The 18,976-nt window shown below is 38.8% G+C and overlaps 1 protein-coding gene across 2 annotated transcripts in view; it reads right to left on the bottom strand.

Annotated features, from left to right (window-relative positions):
- p3h2 (prolyl 3-hydroxylase 2) overlaps positions 1–15,017 on the bottom strand; it is a 45,959-nt gene extending 30,942 nt beyond the window's left edge. Inside the window, exon 1 of one of the 2 annotated variants that reach the window (XM_017407016.3) lies at positions 14,393–15,017. In XM_017407016.3, coding sequence (XP_017262505.1) covers positions 14,393–14,803 — 411 coding nt within the window. In that variant the 5' untranslated portion in view covers positions 14,804–15,017. Of the gene's footprint in view, positions 1–13,719; positions 13,895–14,392 lie in introns of those variants that run through there. The other variant, XM_037974188.1, reaches the window with a different exon arrangement.
- Positions 15,018–18,976: the final 3,959 nt, after the last annotated feature.

Below are 18,976 nucleotides of genomic sequence, written 5' to 3'. Positions count from 1 at the left end.
TTAAGATTAATACAGGGAGCATCTTTTGACAAAAATGTTCATGGCAACACATTTACATTTATTAAAAATTAAAGGTGACTTCGTTGAGACAAATTCCTGCCTTTTGTTTCTGACAGTAAAATCAGAATTAATTTAATATATATCAATTTGGCAATATAACATGGGTCACTGCAACTCACAAAACCAGTGAAAATTCACTTTAGACAGGATCAGCTGGAATTCTAATAATCCATAAAAAACATTTTCCCACTCAGACTACATAAAACAAAAGACAGTTGTGTACTTTTCAACATCTACATGATCTCATGAAGCCATTTGTGCGAAGCATTACAATAGCTCTACTGTACCAAAAGTCCCATTTCACTTTCTCAACCACATTACAAACTCTCTGGAGGATTTAACTACTCATTTCCAATGAATGACAAAGATCCGCTTTTCTGTCCAAAGCATTTAAAAATTCCTTTTTGATGAAGAGATGCTAAATAAGCCCAAAACCCAAACGAGAAACCACCCAGTCATTGCTTCTGTTTGTATCACTGCTGCTGCTTAGAAACAGACCCACAAGGTGAGCTCTTCGCTCAGCTCCATTAATTTGTGATCTTTTTTTAAAATGACACAGTAACAAACCGAGAAGAAAAAAAAAACAAAAAAACAAAAACTTGAGGGCATGTTCTTCCACAGAGCTGCTCAGCTGACATTCAGCTTTTAATGGGATGTGGTTCAGTTTGTGCCACAGTTAAAGTAAGAGATCTAGTTAATTACAGAAGACTTATGATTCATTACAGCTGTGTAAAAGAACATCAAACATCACGACCGTACCCCATGGCACGAACACATGACATCAACACTTATAATAAACAAAAAACATAATGGCTTCCATTGTAAAGCTTTATATAGATTATTAAAATAAAACATGTGCTTTGCTCTACAACAGCTCAAGATTAGCCAGGAAAGTCAGAGGAAAGGAAGTATCTGAGCATTTCCATACATCAGCATTTGAACTTCATGGGAAAAAAAAGTACAGTTCTCTAAGGAAGCCAGCTGAAGCTAAACAAATGTCTGCTATGTAGAGAAAATGTTGATTTGGCTTTATAACAATCTGCTTTGATGGGAAAACACAGAGTGCTCATGCACCTGGAGAAACTGCACGGAGTCTAACTTATATGGGTGTTTTACAGATGTTCTTATATCTGATGCAGCCGAAGCTATAGACAAAAGACGAATTGTCAAAGACTACAAACCCACTTGCCTTAGTTGTTCTGGGTATTCTTATCTTCGCTGTTGCAAATCACATAGCACCGTCATCAAACCGTGGAAAGAAAATACTGCTGAAATTGAAGCCAGTGAGGAAAATCAATCATGTTCTTCACAAGTTTGGAATGTAGTCACATAATCGTTACAACAAGCTAACACTGGTTTGAACTGTCAGAGCACACTTTTATAACTGAGTCAAGGTGCTTTTATATTAACTTGTAATACCATAAAAAACTAATTTACACTCAACCATTAGCTGACATGACTGCAGTTAAGTACCGCATTTCCTGGACTATAAGGTGAACTTAAAAGCCTTAAAGTTGTTAAAAAAACGACAATGCGCCTTGTAATCTGGAGCGCCTTATATGTGACAAAAGTTTGAAAATGGACCATTCATTGACAGTGCGTCTTATAATCCAGTGCGTCCTATAGTGCAGAAAACACGGTAGCCACAAACTCAAATAATAACTCTGCAAACAAACATGACGTCACATCAAAATTAACCAAAATAGTTGTTTTAAGCATTAGAGTTAGATTGCAACTAAGTTAGTGAATGAAAATATATATAACTGTAAAGTTAAATGTAATAATGAGATAAATCCAATTATTTTTTTACTGTTTCAGGGAGAAAAATACACTGCAGCTGTTCAATTGAAATCTGAGAATGTTTTGTTGAACTTTAGTTCAATGTTTCCTAAAGTTGTGGTTGGGACCCAACTAAAAGTAGAGCTGTGGCTGGGCTGGGGTTGGCTGTAGGCCATGAAACACCAACTGAGGATCATCAAATGAAGACATCAGATTGATTAAAAAAAACAATCGCTATTGACATATCTTTGCCACAACTGCTATAAGGATTAAAAACAGTACAATGTTTGTTAAAGCGGTGTGTGTTGTCATTATGCTCTTGTTTATCAGGGTCACTGGAAAAGTAAAATGTAAACCAATGATAATCAGGATTGCATGCATGTGCCACAACTATTTAGTGGGTCAGGAGCAGAAAAGTGTGGGAACCACTGCTTTAGTCTATCTGTGTTCAAAGTACAGAAAGGTGGACCAATTAGTTTCCTACACTGGCAACAAGGTGGGCTGTAGTGTTACCACATTAGCAGAGCCTATATACTGACTAGATTCACTTGTATAAACTGGTATTCTGTAAAACAAATGCTAACATGTGTTTAAGTCAAAGTGGAAATATCACAACGCGCTTTTGCCTTTTACTGTTTTAAATAAATACAGAAGCAAGCTACTTTACTTTTGTCCTTATCTCCAGTTTAGCCTCCTGCAGGGTTGGTGCAGACAGTGTGAGATGGCCTTGGCCTCAGCGAGGACTCACATTCTGTAAATACCTCTGAGCTGAGTCAAAAGCACCCAAAGTATTTTGTTTGGTAAATTAGGAGGCCTGTAAAGGTTATTTTGCTCTTCAAGCTGCCTCGACTGAAAACAAAATAAAATATTTTTGTTTTGTTCACATTACTTTTAAATAAACCTGGCACAGCACAAGAAAGGTCTATAATTTTAATATAGCATCTATATAAACATCAACATAAAAGAACAACAGCCAGATATTTAAAATGTTTTTTTTTTTTTATATTTTGACCCTCATCACCCTCAGTCATCTCAGCAGTGAAGAAAAAAAAAACAATCATTAAGTTTTTCCTTTTTTATAAAGACATATGGCTAATCACATAACAAATACACAAGTACTCATGGTACAATATTAAAAGAGTAAATACTCAAGACCTATTTTTACTAAAGATCAGGCATGCAGTACCAGAATGTTAACATTCACTGGTCAGTAACCTCTGTGTTTACATTTTTCCCAGTGATGTAAACAGTTACTGGTTTATTTTATCTTCTTTAATCACGTCCTAATAATCAGTAATACCCACCAAAATCCTAACAAACAAAAGAAGAAGAAAAAAAACTTAAAAGGAAGAAAAATCTCCAATAAATGATAGCAAACATGCCTGTACTTTATAGAAAGCAGACATATTTAGTTATCCTCAGTATAGATGCCAAACAGGCTGAAAAGTTTGTTTTTTGCAGAACTAAGTAGATCTTTTGGTCTGAACTGTATCAAGTTGTTTATCATTACAGCTAGAAGAAGCATTTATTTTTCCTCTGTCTGAACAAGTCCACTGATTATATCTACAAGTAGACATTCCTGCAGATGTGTTGCCTTCTCTCCATCGAGTACAGTATGTGCAGCCGCTGAGCTGCAGCTCTCAAGTTGTTCTCTCTCAAAATTGAAGCAGGAGCCAAAAAGTTTACATTCTTCAATAAAAAAAAAAGAGAGGGGGCGTCTTTTATTGGTTAACATTACTAAGCTTTGTACATTTCGGACTTCCAAATGTTCATTTTATCGATTTTATCCTAAACTGGCCAACAGAGCTAAACACAAACAGAAGAAAAAGCTGTTTTAGGTTTTAATTAGGGCTCAAACTGTTTGGTGATACACCGATAAAAGATTAAAGTGATTAATTAAAGTGATTTTTAACAGCTCTTTTTATGTATTTCACCAGATGAAGGGGGAAACTTATCTACAGATTAAATTTTGTTAATAATGTTATGTATGTTATGTAAAAAAAACATAAGACATTTTGTTTGAACCTGCAGTTTTTGGTTGATTATAACTTTTCAGTCTTGTCTTTACAGTGGGAACAATGTTTATTTTGCATTATAGACATTTTTTGAGAGAGCAGAAATGTTTACATAGTTCCGATAGTTGGTAAAAGGAAGCAGCTACTCCCTTTCTTTTTTTGGTGTCCACGCCACAGAAACTATTAACTTATGTTTCCATGAACTCCTATGAGGGGGTCTAGTTTGGCTCCCATTTCAGAATGGGAGTTTCTGTAGCATTTGTGAAATGACATCGACATAAACAACAGCTTTAAAGCATTTAAAACATGAACAAAACACAGAGAAACTGTTTGGAAGTGAAGTGTTGGGTTTGATCCAATACTGCAGAGGACTCATAATGTGTTCCTCAATTGTTTACCACCCACCAGCTGGTGGTTCCTATATCTGATGAGTAAAATACAAACAAGGAAAAGAGACTCAAGGGGTTGCCTGTCGCTGTAAACCTCAGAGATGTACACCTTCATGAACATTTAATAAATTACAGTGCTGGTTTTCCAACTAGAACTGAACAGCAGACATGATTGGCAGCATTAACATTACATGGCTGCAAACATTGGCGTTTACCAGCTGAATTTGTAACTAAACCAACAAATGTTGGATTATTTGACATTTGACACTGACAATAATGTCAGTAGCTGTGTGTTAAAAGATCCTAAAGTCGAGCAAATAAAAACAGAAATAACCACCTCAAACAGAACAAATTAGCTTGAGCCACTTCAGTCACAAAGAGATTGGTTATGTAAACCCACTGAAAATCTGTTAATAGTACAATGTGGTTGTGTTAAAGTTTATTCCTAACCAGTTTAGTGATCTGTAGGTGGAATAAATCTGTTTATTCTGTGCTTAAAGAACATGAACTGTAAACTTTATACCGACACTATCATTCAGAGGTTTTGCTTTATTATGACGTCTCCCACCAGTTTCTTTTAGACAACTCATGGATACCACGAAACCAGAAAAACACCAAGATTGACCACAAGAAAGCTCAAAATTGTCCAAGGTGTTCTGCATTAAATTAACTTTATAAAACAAATTAAAAAGCTATTTCTCAATGTGGCTATTTGCAGAAATGGCTTGACCAAACAAATGTTGTTTGATAATTATGTTGCTAACAAACCTTTGTTCTCAAGCCAAAGATCTGTCAAGGACTTCCTGTTATGATTTACTCCTTCTGTGTGTTTCTGCCCCATTAATCACTGCAGCTTATCTTTAAAACAAGAGAAAACCCAGCAGGAGATGATGTTCATGTTGATGTTTGACAGATGAAATACACCGCTCCTCCTGGGAGGCCCTAAATTCAGGGTCAAAGTTCTTAGAGGACATATAGCTCCAGAAAGTTATATGAAGGGATTTCATCGCACACATAAATACACATGTATTCTGTATTATCCTGTTTATCAGTGTTGCCAACTCCTCAGTGAAGAAAGTAGCTATTGGCTGCCTTAAGTTGCTGAATGACGTCAACATCTAAATTGAATAATTGGTCATGTGCATGTCCAGTAACTGTACCACATGCTGTAGGAGAGAGGAATAAAGTTGGAGAGACAAAATGTGAGCAAAAACCATCCAAAATATGTTTAGAACTACAAAAGAACTTTTCTTCTCTTGATTCTTGTTTTTTAATGTCCCAATTCCAACCCCTCTCCTTTAGCTGCGCTTGGGACCAGAAAAAGAGAGACTCTGAGTGACTTTGTTGTTTTGTTTTTATTTTTATTCATTTTGTTGATAGTTTCTTGTTTCTAAGTCTGTTTTTTGTTTTTAATTGTTACTCATTGTTTATAAGTCGTGTAATTTTGATCAACCAGTGCTGAGTAAAAGCCAGAGTGGGATCAGCCAGCGGCGGCTCAACATGATTTATTTGCAGTCTGGAAGCAGAGGGGTGAACATCTCCCTCTCTGACTGCAGCTGAGAGGCTCTGCTGCGTGAGGACGGGGCCACCTGGGAGTGCTTTGGGATGAGGGAGAGGCCGAGGCAGCACTCGCTGCTCCTTGAGAAGAGTAAGAATGATAGGTGCCTTCACATGAGTGTCTCCAGCAGCACCAGAAAAAGTCACTACATTTGTCAGTAATCACCAGAGGGGTCTTTATACTCATTAAATATAGCAACATAGTCACTAAGTTGGCAACATTGCTGTTTATTAATGATCTCATGTGGGCATAAAATGTCACCAATCCACATGTTTGGATCCAAACTACTAAAAGTGTACATAATCTCTGCAACAATCAAAACTAATCTTATCTGTTGTAGACAGCTCTTTAAATAACCTTAGTTTGGAGAAACAGCTTACAGATTCTTAAAACAACTCCAGTCTAAAAAAACCCCATTACGGTACATGTAAAAGCTATTTTATAAAGCTGTTAAGCGGCTTCAGTTTTGATTACACTATTATTCCAGCAGAAATATGAAAAAATCCTGCAGGATGCATTAGAGGTCCTACAGCTAGCTGCTGCTGCCACTATTTCACTTGCAAATTACTATAGGATTCATTGTAAATTACTCTGTAAAGCAAAACTGAAGGCAATGTAAAGGTTTAATAAAAAAAGTTTGCATGAACTTGTCATTCAGGTCAACACTGAATTATTTCTCCAGACTGAAGCTGTTTAAAGAGCTATCTACAACAGGCGGGATATTATTTGTTCATAACCTTTACACAGAACCCCACTTCAAAAGAGCTGACAGGAAATAATACAGAGCTTTACATAATGACATAATATGCAACCAAAAGCAAAAAAAAAAAAAAAAATCTCATGTTCCCTCACTCTTGTCACATCACTTTGATAAAGTAGCCAAGCCTGCCCGTGGCTCCTTGTGTCTACCTCACTATTATAAGTTGCAGTTCAGAGATCTGATCCAGATGTGGGGATACTGTGAGGTCAGTGTCAGCTCAGGTCAACATGAGCTCATGACAGCTACTCACTCTTGTCCTCTAAATGAGTGTAACACTACCTCCAGGGGGGAAACCCTTTCAGGGAGACGCAGATGTCTTGAGACAGAGATAAGCAGAACTAGCAGCAGAGGAGGAAAATAGTTGGAAATCCTGGCGTTATGCACTACTGTGATGAATTATTCTTTGGCAGGCGTACATCAGAGGAAGGAAGAGGGGGGGAAGTGGTGAACAAATTGGATCAAGAAGAAGGGACTTTGTGCCAGTTGTTAAACTTGGTTATATGTAGCATATTGGTGTAACCTGGTTTTTTAATGCTGACAGGCACAAGCTGATGCCTGACGTTTTCATGTAGGAAGTATCTGACATCCAACTACTCTCAGTCTCTTTAACACCACTATACTAGTTTAACTCACTAAACAAATCCAGCCCACATCAGCAGCCTCACAGAGTCACAGTGTGAGCCATCGGCCAGCTGGCTGACATCAGCAGAGTGGGGCTGGATAAACAATCAACACCTCTAATTGAAATTTTTAGGAAACAGCTGTGGGGTCACAAACAAGGTGCCTTCAGAATATGAATGACCTTCTTTTGGCTAAGAGCAGGAAAATATCTGGTGAAGAATCTTATAAAAGATGACAGAAAGTCCTTTGCTTAATGAAAGGAAAATCAGATCATAGAAACATCTTTTAGTTTTACTACTTGTTTAGGCTGGAGTTAAAGCCTAAAATAAATGATGCTGAAACCTATTTATGTTGTTCTTTTGTTAAAAGGAAAGACAAATACTAATATGAGAAATTTTAAACATATCACCTGAGGGGAAGTTTTAAAGTACACAAAGTTGTTATTGTTGGAAAAAGCGAAGTTTATAAACTTGGCATTTCCTCCTTCAGAGTCAATACTCTGAAATCTGACATCTTGAGGTACTTTATTATACAGATTATTTTTCTAGATGTGAAAACAAAAACTCTGGGTTATCAGATGAAGCTTAACTGAGTGACAGACCCGAAACAAAGCAGTACCTTTTCAGAATAAATGTTTTTTTCCATTTTGCCAACGGAGAATGTCAGTGTGTGGTTGTGTGCGCGTGGGTGACTTGATCTGAAATCTACATTTTTATAATTCCTCAAACCTGAATGCAATCACCGGTTGCTGTTTATACACCCTCTGCCAAAACAATGCAACCCAAAAGCATCCCAAATAGCATAACAAGAAGAGATGAGAAAAACAAAAGCATTAGGGAGTGTCTCTGCAGAAAAACACATCAGTTTACACCTCTGCAGGGAAAAAAACAATCAATTTTTACCACAAGTCAGTATCTTCTTTAGAATATTCTGCTTCCTAAGCCTTTAACTCCAACTGGGTTTATATATGATAGAGTTTATATACAAACCTAAATGGAATTAGATCATTAAACTATAAAAAAGATGTGTATGCAAAAAGAATTAAACCAACTCTGGATTTTGCACAACAGCACAGCTGTGGCGTGTCATCTCTGTTATCCTCAAGCTGTATCGTAACCAGATGACAACCCAGACACAAAATGATTCAATAAAGAAATCAGCACAGCTTGGTCAAATGTGGAAACGTCTCCCACATCATGAAGATGAGAGCAGTCACAACAACTCATGACAGATGTGTGCTTTCCCAAAGTGGCAAAACAAGATCACTGACATGTAACCTTTATGCTCTGAGGTATAAAGGTCTTTGTGACTGGGATCCCAAAAATAACCCAACACTTAGCCAGTAAATGTCTGTGTTGTTCTGACAAAGCATTTAAAACGTGACCATTATCCATTAAAAGACCATCTGACAACTTCCACAAACATGCACAGACTCTTTTCTGTGACTTCATAACAGTTCAAAGCTTCTTTTCCTCTACTTTATATGTGTTTACCACCTAAAAGCCAAAAAAACAGCTACATTATAAGTTGTGAGATGGGGGAAAGTTCCCTCAGTGAGCATTCTTCTTCTTCTGTTTGTGGACTTGATGGTGTAAATGATGGCGTAAACCTGTGCCAACAGTTCTGTCAAAGCCAAAATTGTGCTTATTCTGACGATGCTGAAATGACAGGAACAAATAATTTGGATGAGAGCCAATTACCAGGACCACAAGTCGGATATTTTATATTTTCCATATTGAAATGGCAAAGTTTAATTTCCCCTATTGCAAGAAATATATTATAACTTCAGTTAGGTTATATCGCATCACCACTATCCACTGCTCCAACAACAGATAAAACTGATACAACCCTCCTGTTGCCACATTTTTAGGGAAAACAACAAGTTATCTAAACCGACAAATCCATACATATTTATTTTATCATGCATGTTCCTTTGCTACTGAGAACAAAATGGGTTTTCCATGTGTTGAAAGGAAACCAAATGACAGCAAGCAGATGGAGGCGTTTCCTCTGCTTGTGCCCCACAGCAGTCAGCACAAGGTTCAAGTCGTGACACTGAACAGATGCCTGGCAATCTCTGGATTTTTCCACCCGAGCCCCCGATTCATCCACACAGACACCCAGGCAGCTTTGGCCAGACTGATAACCACTGAACACAAAAAAAAATCCACACTCAGAATTTATAGTCATCTTGTCTGCAAACGCACACTGAGTTAACGTGATCCATCTATGATGGCAACAACTGCTGCCAACCCTTCAATTACTCAAAAACAGAAAAGGACATCTGATCACCGTTGGATCTTGAAACTCTTGGTCCAAATCATTGCTTTAGGGATAACCTGCACTGTGATTTCCTTAAGAAGGGGGAATTACAATGTGGATATCTCAGCAAATGATTAAAAATTAATTGAAAACATCTTGATTGCAGTCAGGTCCTGCTCAAGAGGTTAATGCTGGCCCTTTTGGACTGAGCTGCATTTTGAAAGGACAATCGCCTCTGAGTCAAGCGTCAAACCAGCACGACCAGTACGGCTGCCACAGCAGGGCCCAGCATTCCTGTAAAATGTTGTCCAGTCAAATTCAGTCACGCAGAAGACCTTTGCCACAGCCAAGTGCCACAATGTCTGATTGTTTGGGCAAATCACAGCGCTGCATTCAGGGTCAGCAGAGCCCAGGGATCAAACTAATGAAAGCAAATAACAAGAAAAAGCTGAACTTTTAACTGAAGCAATAACTCATCCTGTTTTTCATTATCAACATGGCACAGCTTAAGTGTCTTTTTTTTATTTTTTAAATTTATTCAGAAATTTATGCGCCGTTTTATTGGGGTGCCTGCAAAAAGGAGTAAGAAGAAACACCAAAGATGAGTTCTGGCTGTTTTTGATCCATTAAAACATCAGACAGAACTGCGTGTTTTTTGATGAGCGCCAGGTTGTGAAACCAATCGAACAAACCTGGAAGCAGACTTGTTTTTTTTTATTCTTTTTTTTCCCCCCCACTTTGATCCAAATACCAAAGCTGAAAAACACAGAAAGATTGAAAATGTCTGGACGCACTAATCTGATTGGATCACTCGCAAACAAAATTACGAACACTCGGCCTGGAAAATCTGATTTAAGACACAAATCTGATTGGCCTGAGGTTCACTTCTTGACTCTTGGTGTTTCTAAGGTGTAACGAGTGGCTACCATAAAAGATTGCCAAGCAAACAAAATGTTGGTAATTCAATTTAATATCGCTGCATTTAATCTCAGGTATTTTAATAAAAATGAGAAATATTACAAATTCACCCTGAAGTGTAACACTGCAACACATATTTGAACTTGGTACAGCATCTTGCTGCCTCATGTCCCTCATTCTGTCCAACTTTCTGCATAATAAACTTTCAGAGGACCGTTCCAGTGAGATAAAGAACAGTTAATCTGAAAACAGAATGAGCTGACCTCTCCAATCATTCGCTTCTGCACCTTGTTTTCCATACAGGATAACCACAAAATGACTGTCTGGATGCGTCTAACGAATAAAACAGACTTGGCAGTGAACAGCCTGCCTACCTGCGCCTGAGCAGATTGTCGTGTTTTTGCTTCTTTTAACCACTCCAAACTCAAAGCCCAATCTCTGTTTTTTATTATTATGAGCTACAGATGAAAATAATATCTGTATCAACCACAAACACTGAATGTTATGAGCTCGTTTCATTTTCTACATGGTCAACAATCCTCTCTGGGGTTTAAGTTGATGTGGAAGCAAGAAACTAAAAACAGACGTTTCTCTCCCCCCAGTGCAGCTTCTACTGTTTCGTTTGGCTGATTCTGTCCATTTTGTTTAAAAAAAAAAAAAAAAAACCTTCTCAAACAAGGCAGAAGAATTTTACATTCATGCAGATTGAACTGCCTGTGGCCCAAAAGCTGCCTGCTGGGTTGTAATCAAATCAGAAAGGAGTTAGACTTTTAAGAAATATTTTCACAAAACGTCTCAAATTATCAGCAGGTTTCCGCGAGTGTCCTGACCTCCGGGGTGCCGAAGGTCCAGTGGAGCAAAGCTCCGTTAGGTCCTGAACACATCAGGAAGAATGTATTTTGACTTTAATTCATATACAGATGGTAGAACATCTTGTAGGTGTCTATGTCCTGAAACTGCATAGTGTGTTGCAAATAAAGAATTCTCCACAAGGGCTTAAAAAATGACAACCGTGCAGAATTATTTTTTCAGATTCAAGACAAACAAAAAGAAGACAGAGCGTTTTTGGCAGACTCTGGCGTACTGACCCACTCCGGTATTGGGTAATAATACCTGCACAAATATGACATTTATTGTTATTGCTGCAAAATTCTGAATCAGACGTTTTCAAATCAACGTCTACACAAGCTGGAAGCATTTTGGAAATAGGTTCAGCTTGCTGACAAAGTTAAGGCAGAACTTTCTGGCTGCAGTGTTGCTAAACAGCTCGAGTTTGGCCCAGATGGACAACAGGTGGGGCACTGAAAACCTAATGCTTCTGGCTTGAGCTGCCGAAAACACAATAAACAGAGATTAATTCGACATAAAACAAGCCTCAATGAGCTCCACAAGTTCTTGGAACGGCAGCACGGCAGGATCTATCAGATTAAGACTAACAAAAAGGCCTGGATAGACAATCCCTTGTTGCCCCTTTCAGAGGGGTTTGGTTATTTTGGAGAGCCGTAAAAAAAAAAAAAAAAAAGAGCTGTGGCCAAGCAGAGGCACAGATTTCACTGGAAGCAACGAGGCGGCAGAAGTCTGCCTTAAAATACCTGCGAAAGGTGGCACACGCCTCGTTTTTTAATTTTACTTAGAAAAACCAACAGACCACAACGGGAAAATAAAATATTTGCCAGGCAAGACGATGTGCGCAGCTTGAGAGAGGAGAACAGATGATGACTGTGCAGCTTCTTCTAACAAACCCAATGGCAGCTTTATGAGCATCAAGCAGAGGGCATGTGATGCTGGAACGGTAAATACCGACGAAATGTTATTTATTTGTTCATAAACACTACCAAATTCCCTTCTTAGAAGCGCACCCGTGAGGATACTTCTATATATTTACATTTAGAGCCTGATCCAAGCGTCAGAGCTGATGAGCTCAGACTGGACCGGCCCATGGTGGGATCAAGGTAAGCGCTGCAGCCATCGGCATTCTTTCGTCTCCTCAGTTCATAAAGACGTCAGCACGGCAGGAGACACAAAAAGGGGGCCGCAGTTAAGATCCGCGAGAGAAAACATAACATGCCACAGCTTCCCCCCCCCAAACAGATGTTAGAGAAATCATAAAAGATGAGTAATATTTTTCCAGCTGGATCTGCCTCCGTGTGTAAGACCATGACTCTGCTCATGTCTAGACAAGACACTGAACTTTTTGTGAATACGTCAGCCCTCCGCTTCCTCAGAAAAAGAAAAAAAAAGAGGGGGGAATCCATTTACCCACAACCAGAAACAAGACTGACAGACTTTGTTCCACTTCTGAGCGGTGGAAGCTGCGTGTCATCACTCGGACATGTGAAACCAGTTTGCCGTAAGCAAGAGTGGAAGTCATCTGGGTCTCATATGCATGTGAGGAAGACGACGCCAGCTTCCCATCTGAGCTCAAAGTAGGTTAAAATACCACTTGGCATGTAAGGGATGATCTGAGGACGTCTGTGTAACTGTTACACTGACGTTTTGTCACGTTTCCACTCACAAGATGTAGTTAATTTCCGCGTATTCAACAGAGCTTTTGTTAGGCTCTTCTCATCTTTTACAGGCTGGTTTGGGGACCTAAACGCTCACGTTACATGTTTTCTTTCACACATGGCTAAATCCACTCTTCTCAAACAGAAAGCCCTGCATGAAAACATCTTTAAAGTTTCACGCCCATGGCAAAACACTGTGGCAGACGCAACAAAAGGGCTTGCTCTCGGGGTGCGATCACAGCACAAAGAGAAGCACACAGAGGATGAAAAAGCCTCAACACTTTGCTCCCAGTTATTTTATCTCCCCCTCGGATTGTTCCTACGCCTTGCACGCAAAAAAAGCCAAACTAAAAGCCGAGGCTCATGGCAAGTGCTGCCTCGCGAGCCCGTGTGACTGTGGAGCAAAGAGCTACGAGCTGATAGTGAGTGAAGTGTGGAAGAAAACACAAACAGAACGTGTGGAAAGCAAAGAACTGCTGTAAACCTGAAGCTGTGGGGGAGAAAGCTGAACCACCTCAGCTGACTCCTTTCAACAAGGAGGAGCAGTGGCTCTAATTTGGTGGTGGACCAAGAAACCGAGAGCTTTTGGCTTCCGGCTGTTTCGAGGCAACAATAATCTATCCAGTGTATAACAGCAGGACAATGTCAGAGGCCATTCAGATGTAATAAAAACTTCAAATGTCGTGCACAAAGCTTTCTTGTTTAAATTTATTTAATTCTTTGTAGGGTTTGGATGGAACAAGTCATTTTCAATTGTGGAACTGCCATTTTTCCTTAAACAAAAGATCTAACATTTCTTTTACACTAATCTACCTCCTATTAGTCTGCCTGCACTGTCTGATCCACCTACCTGCATGTTTTCCGGCTGTAATCATCGCTGCTCTTTATTATCACGGTCATACTGATGTGACTGTTTTCATCATTTCCCGTTGAGTCTTCTGTCATGATCCCGTTTTTTTTTTCAAGTTGAAGTTGTTTGTTATTCTGCTCAGTAACTTGGTGTTTTCATGTTAAGATCCCTTGTGTTCGGCATGTTTCCTCCCTGTCGTTTACCATTGTTTTCCCTCTTTCGGCGCCTCGTTACTCACCTGTCCCTCATTTTCTAATTGACCTCACCTGCACTGTTACTCAGTAATCACTCCTGCCTGCAGACTTTTCCTGGTTCACCTTCAGTCCTGCTGTTCCATGTTTCCTTTACTTTCTTCTTAAAGTTTGTTGTTCCACTGAGCTGTTCTGCCTTTGCGTCTGCAATCTGGGCCCGTTTCACGCTCACAACTTCTTGCTGCCAAACTCTGATGGTGCAGAGCATCCCATACTGGCAAATAAATACAAATTGGGCAATCTCACTTTCACTTATCCCGTATCTTCTCTGCAGCACACGTTTTAATCCACATTTATGTGGATATTATTGCTGTCCTGACAGGTTCATCTTTCTGGAGAGGCAACAGATGGGGAGTGCAGCCTGTAGAGGTGAAAGCAAACCTTCAGAACTCCTCCAGAACCTGTTTCCTCAGATCCCTTACCTTCTGATAAGCCAGCTGGAGGTAGTTGTAGGGGATCCTCCTGTTGAAGTCCTGCACCACGTCCTCGCTGACTTTGTGCACCGACTGGATGCCCACTTTCTCGTCGATGCATCCGTTCATGCACGCAGCCCTCCGCAGCACCGCGTCGAAGAAGCGCAGGTCCGAGAAGGGCGCCTGGTCGAGCGGATGCTGGTCCTGGCACCTCAGCCGGCAGCGGACTTTGGCGCGCCGCACCTCGGCGCTGCTGCCGAGCGCGCCCTCCATCTGGCGGACCGCGTCCTCGTAGTCGCTGCTGTAGAAAGCGCGCACGGCGTCCTCGTAGAGCAGGTCGTAGGGCTGCAGGGAGGCTGCTGAGGAGGACAGCTGAGCGGACAGCAGGATCATCAGAACCGGGGGCCAGCTTCCATCCATCCTCCCTCGGGTTCGGCTCGGGCGGAGAGAGTCGGTCACAGCGTTTCACGGCCCATTAAAAATGTTTTAAAAAGTTGTGGACGGAGTCGGAGCGGGGCGGAAATCATGTTGGAGGACTGGGGGACACAGGTTTTGTAGAGACCCCCTCATCACTGGTTTCGGCTGACTCCGCCCCTCCGAACCGCGGGGAGTCCAAAAACAAAACCCGCCTGCAAAAACACACAAAGGCTGTCAGGAAAATTTAGAAACAACTTCTACTTTATTTATCCAAAATAACTAGAATGAACCACTAGTGGCCGGTTTCTGTCTTCCGGACAATTCTGTTGTCAACAAAAGACAAATGTGCGCACGTGCTGCTCTGGGACAGACCAACGTCACCTCAGTGTGGACACTGGCTCCCTCTAGTGGTTGTTTCAAGTAATGACAGCTCAGTTATTGCAGAAATCATGAAATCAATGTTTCAGCTGATAAATACACTTTGGCTGATTCCTTCTGCCTTCACCTGCTTTATGCATATTTATTAACTTTTACTGGACTAATCAAAATCTGAAACATCAATTTTTTTAATGCTATTGCACAAAAGGTTTTCTCTAATGCAGCATATCCAACCACTTGATGGCAGTAAAAACATGTATATTCAGAATTTGTGTTTGTGTAATCTAATTTGGAGTTTAGACTAAGACTGAAATATTATTACCTGTAGTTTGTTACACCTTTTAAAGAGAAGACCAGATTGAGTTTTATAAGTCAAACTTTTTATTTTCTTCTTGAGCATTTTTAAATTCCCTGTTCATGTGCACAGAGGGGATTTAATGACATGAAAATATTGTTAGCCTTGAGTTAGAGCTCATTCTGGAGCCCTATTATCATTATTATTTTTTACAAATAACAATTCTGATTATGTGCAGGTAAAATTCAAGGTTTCTGTCACTCTGAGGGGAAAAAACAAGTTTGTTATTTTGTGTTTGAAAGTTTTCAGAGTTGTATTTTTAGACAATTATTCACACCATGAAACACCTGAGATATAAAACAACTTATTTCAAGAGAGAACGACAAAAATATATTAAAAAGGAGCAAAGTTATCACAAATAAAAAAAAAGTATCACCTGTTCAAATGAAACCATGCTGGCATGCAGAAAAGACGAAACGACTGAGACTAAAAGTTCACTGGTTGCAAAACTATGACAAATGTTTAAATTAATAATAATAAAAAAGTATTTCAAAATGAACAGATATAGGCACAAAACAGTGCTGAAAGAGACACAGTGAGTGAAACAAAAATGCACAAAATCAAAAAGAGATAACATGTTAAACAAGTGAATGCAAAATTACCAACAATCACAGTCAAGGCTTTTTGAATATGTATAATTTTAGATAATTCTCATGAGCCATCAGATAATTTAAAAGATTTGTGAGGAGTTGAGGAGTCCTGTTTGTCTCTTCTCTTAAAGTTTTAAAATACTTTTGTGTTTCTGTTAAATTGTTCAGAACAGTTTTTTTATTGCAAAAAACTAAACTACCCAGAATCTAAATGTTTATCTTTATTCAGTTCACAAAACAAAACAAATAAACCAAAAACTACAGAAATAAATCCAAGTATAATAATCAGCTCTTTGTGTAAAATCCTCATGTAACACTCTGACAAGACAACAGAAGGACTTGAGTAAAAGAAGCTGTAACGAGATCAGCGAACGAGCCGAAGCGTCGGCTCATAGTTCTGCACATTTGGGACTTTTTCAGTGGTTTGCGTCTCAAATGTCCCTGTAGTCCACGGGCAGAGTCCATCCACCCACAGAAGCCTGTGGCGACGATTTGCTGAAGTAAAGTTACAGAATATTCATCATGTTTCTCCAGTAAATCAAGCTTTTAACTACTATCACCTAAGTATCTCTGCAAAACAACATTTAATATGTAAGTGTTTGCTCTTTAAGTTTGTTGCTGCAGATACAAAAACAAGGATTTAGTGTTTTTTCCCCCCTCGGCACTTTAAGAACAACACAGCCTTTTCTCTATTCATATTAATTGGTTTATTGGCCTCGGAGTGGAATGATAAATGATTGGTATTTCTCTGATGTGGCGCATACAATTTTGCAGTGCGGTGCGTAGAATCTCACAGAATTTCAGCAATGCACTTTTCACAAAAGACAGTAGAAGATGTCAAGTACAAGTTCTGTTCAGATTTACTTTAAAAACGCTAAAAGAGAGAGTAATAGTGTGGGAGTTTGGAGTGAAGTGGAAGGGAAGCTGGATTTGGTAAATAACCATTTTTCCATCTTTAAAACTGCAGGAAATAGTTCACCACTCGGCCCATTATTTTCTCCCCTTTGGACTTTTTCTTGGAAATCAGGAAGGGTTGATCCCAATCAGGATCTGTTGAGTTGAGTGTCGGTCTCAGGGAAATTATTTTACAACTTGGAAAGACACAACAATGCTCAAGCTGTTTGTTGTTTCCACAAAGGAATTAGGTCACTTCTTTAAGCTCCGAGACGCCGACCAGCTTTAATTATGCTTCCAAAAGTGACAACAAACCCTTACATGAAATCTTTTTTATCACAATATTATAGTTTTAAATCCTCCTCAGTTTCTTTATAGTTCACCTTTAAGAAGCCAGACTTTTTTGTAATTCTTGAAGTGGTTTTGATATAAAGTTCATTAAACTTTTAAGGATTTTCCTTGGACTTTGGCTGCTTTTTTACTCATTTCCCTTCTTTTTTGTTTTTACATTTTCATGAAATGTTATTAAAATCTATACAAAGTTTAATCTCTATTATTTTTTTAGGCAACAATGTTGACATAAACTGCAGATTTTACAGTATAACAGTGATTCAGTCTTTGTGTCCGTCCATCCAGAGAGGGTAAAATCTGTGCGGTGCAGAAACTTTTAGTCTCTGACAGCATCTTTGTAACGGATGTCGGTGCTGTGCAGATTGAAGATGGTGGAAATGACAGTAAAAATCACAGGAAGGAAACTGTTTCACTGTGGAAAAAGCTCTAAAAGCTGCTACGCTGACACAAGATCACTGCAGGTTTTAAACTGACTACTCTCATGCGGGTAATAATGAAATTAGCATTAGGCCATGTTTTACATTTTGACATGCTTTCATTGATTATAATTTATGTCTTTTCCTCTGCAGCTCTGGCTGTTAAATTCCTGCTACAACAACAAAATGTCTGCGTGCGTCAGTGAAGCAATTGGGTAATGATGCTGTTTAATTAGTGGGAGAATCCAAACAAACATGCCACTCTTCCTAAAAGTGTTCAAATGCAAATTTTTCAGTAGTTTTTATAGCAATTGACTTTTATTTAATTGGAGAAAAATAGTTGAATTCAACTAAAAATTATGGAAACCTAATATTATTTAATAAAGGTGGAGAAAACTGTTAATGTAGAGTAAGGGAATTATTTATTATTTCAGTATCAAGTAAAGACACATCAGCCTTTCACATCAAACTCTACATTTTTCTAACGTCTGTTAACAGTGTTTCTTTAATCCTAAAGTAAAGTCTAATAAGTTTTTACTGTATTGTAAGCCAACAAGATTGCCCCAACTGTCAGTGGTAAAAACTGTGAATTCACTATAAACACGTAATAATTGGAAAACAGGAACATAAACCTTAAAGATGAGAAAAACATGCATATTCCATAAATTAGGTTTTAATTCCTTTCCCCCTTGCAATCAAGTCCTACATGAAAAAAGAAACAAAAAAGTCAATTTTCACTTCCTATGTGGCAACCAGAGTATCAGCTACATCCTTCAGTGTTAATAATCAACTTTACATTTAATTTAATCCTTCTGTTTTCAGTACTGACTGTGCAAAGTAGCTGCACCTAAAAAAATATGAGTTTATGTTTTTTGCTCTGAAGACAATAAGAATGAAACAAAAAATTCAAATAATCTTTATTTTTCTTTTCAAGATGTACAATATCTTTTAAACTGTTCCAATAAGCAATGCGTAATGTTTGAAACAATCAGAGCTTATAGAAGTATAAAACTTTATGTACAAATAGAAAAAAATATAACAAAATATTCATGTTAATACCAGCATGAAACTAAAGAGATTTACATTAAAAATATATAAAAATGTAGGATCACAACCAATTTATTAAGGACGATTTTACAAAAGTTACAAACTCCAGATCGATTTGTCGGGGGTGGGGGTGTGGGGTGTGGGG

The sequence above is a fragment of the Kryptolebias marmoratus genome, linkage group LG24 (assembly GCF_001649575.2).
Source record: "Kryptolebias marmoratus isolate JLee-2015 linkage group LG24, ASM164957v2, whole genome shotgun sequence".
Taxonomy (NCBI): domain Eukaryota; kingdom Metazoa; phylum Chordata; class Actinopteri; order Cyprinodontiformes; family Rivulidae; genus Kryptolebias; species Kryptolebias marmoratus.
Note: the sequence above shows the minus strand (reverse complement) of the source record. Positions and strands in the feature narration are given on the sequence as shown.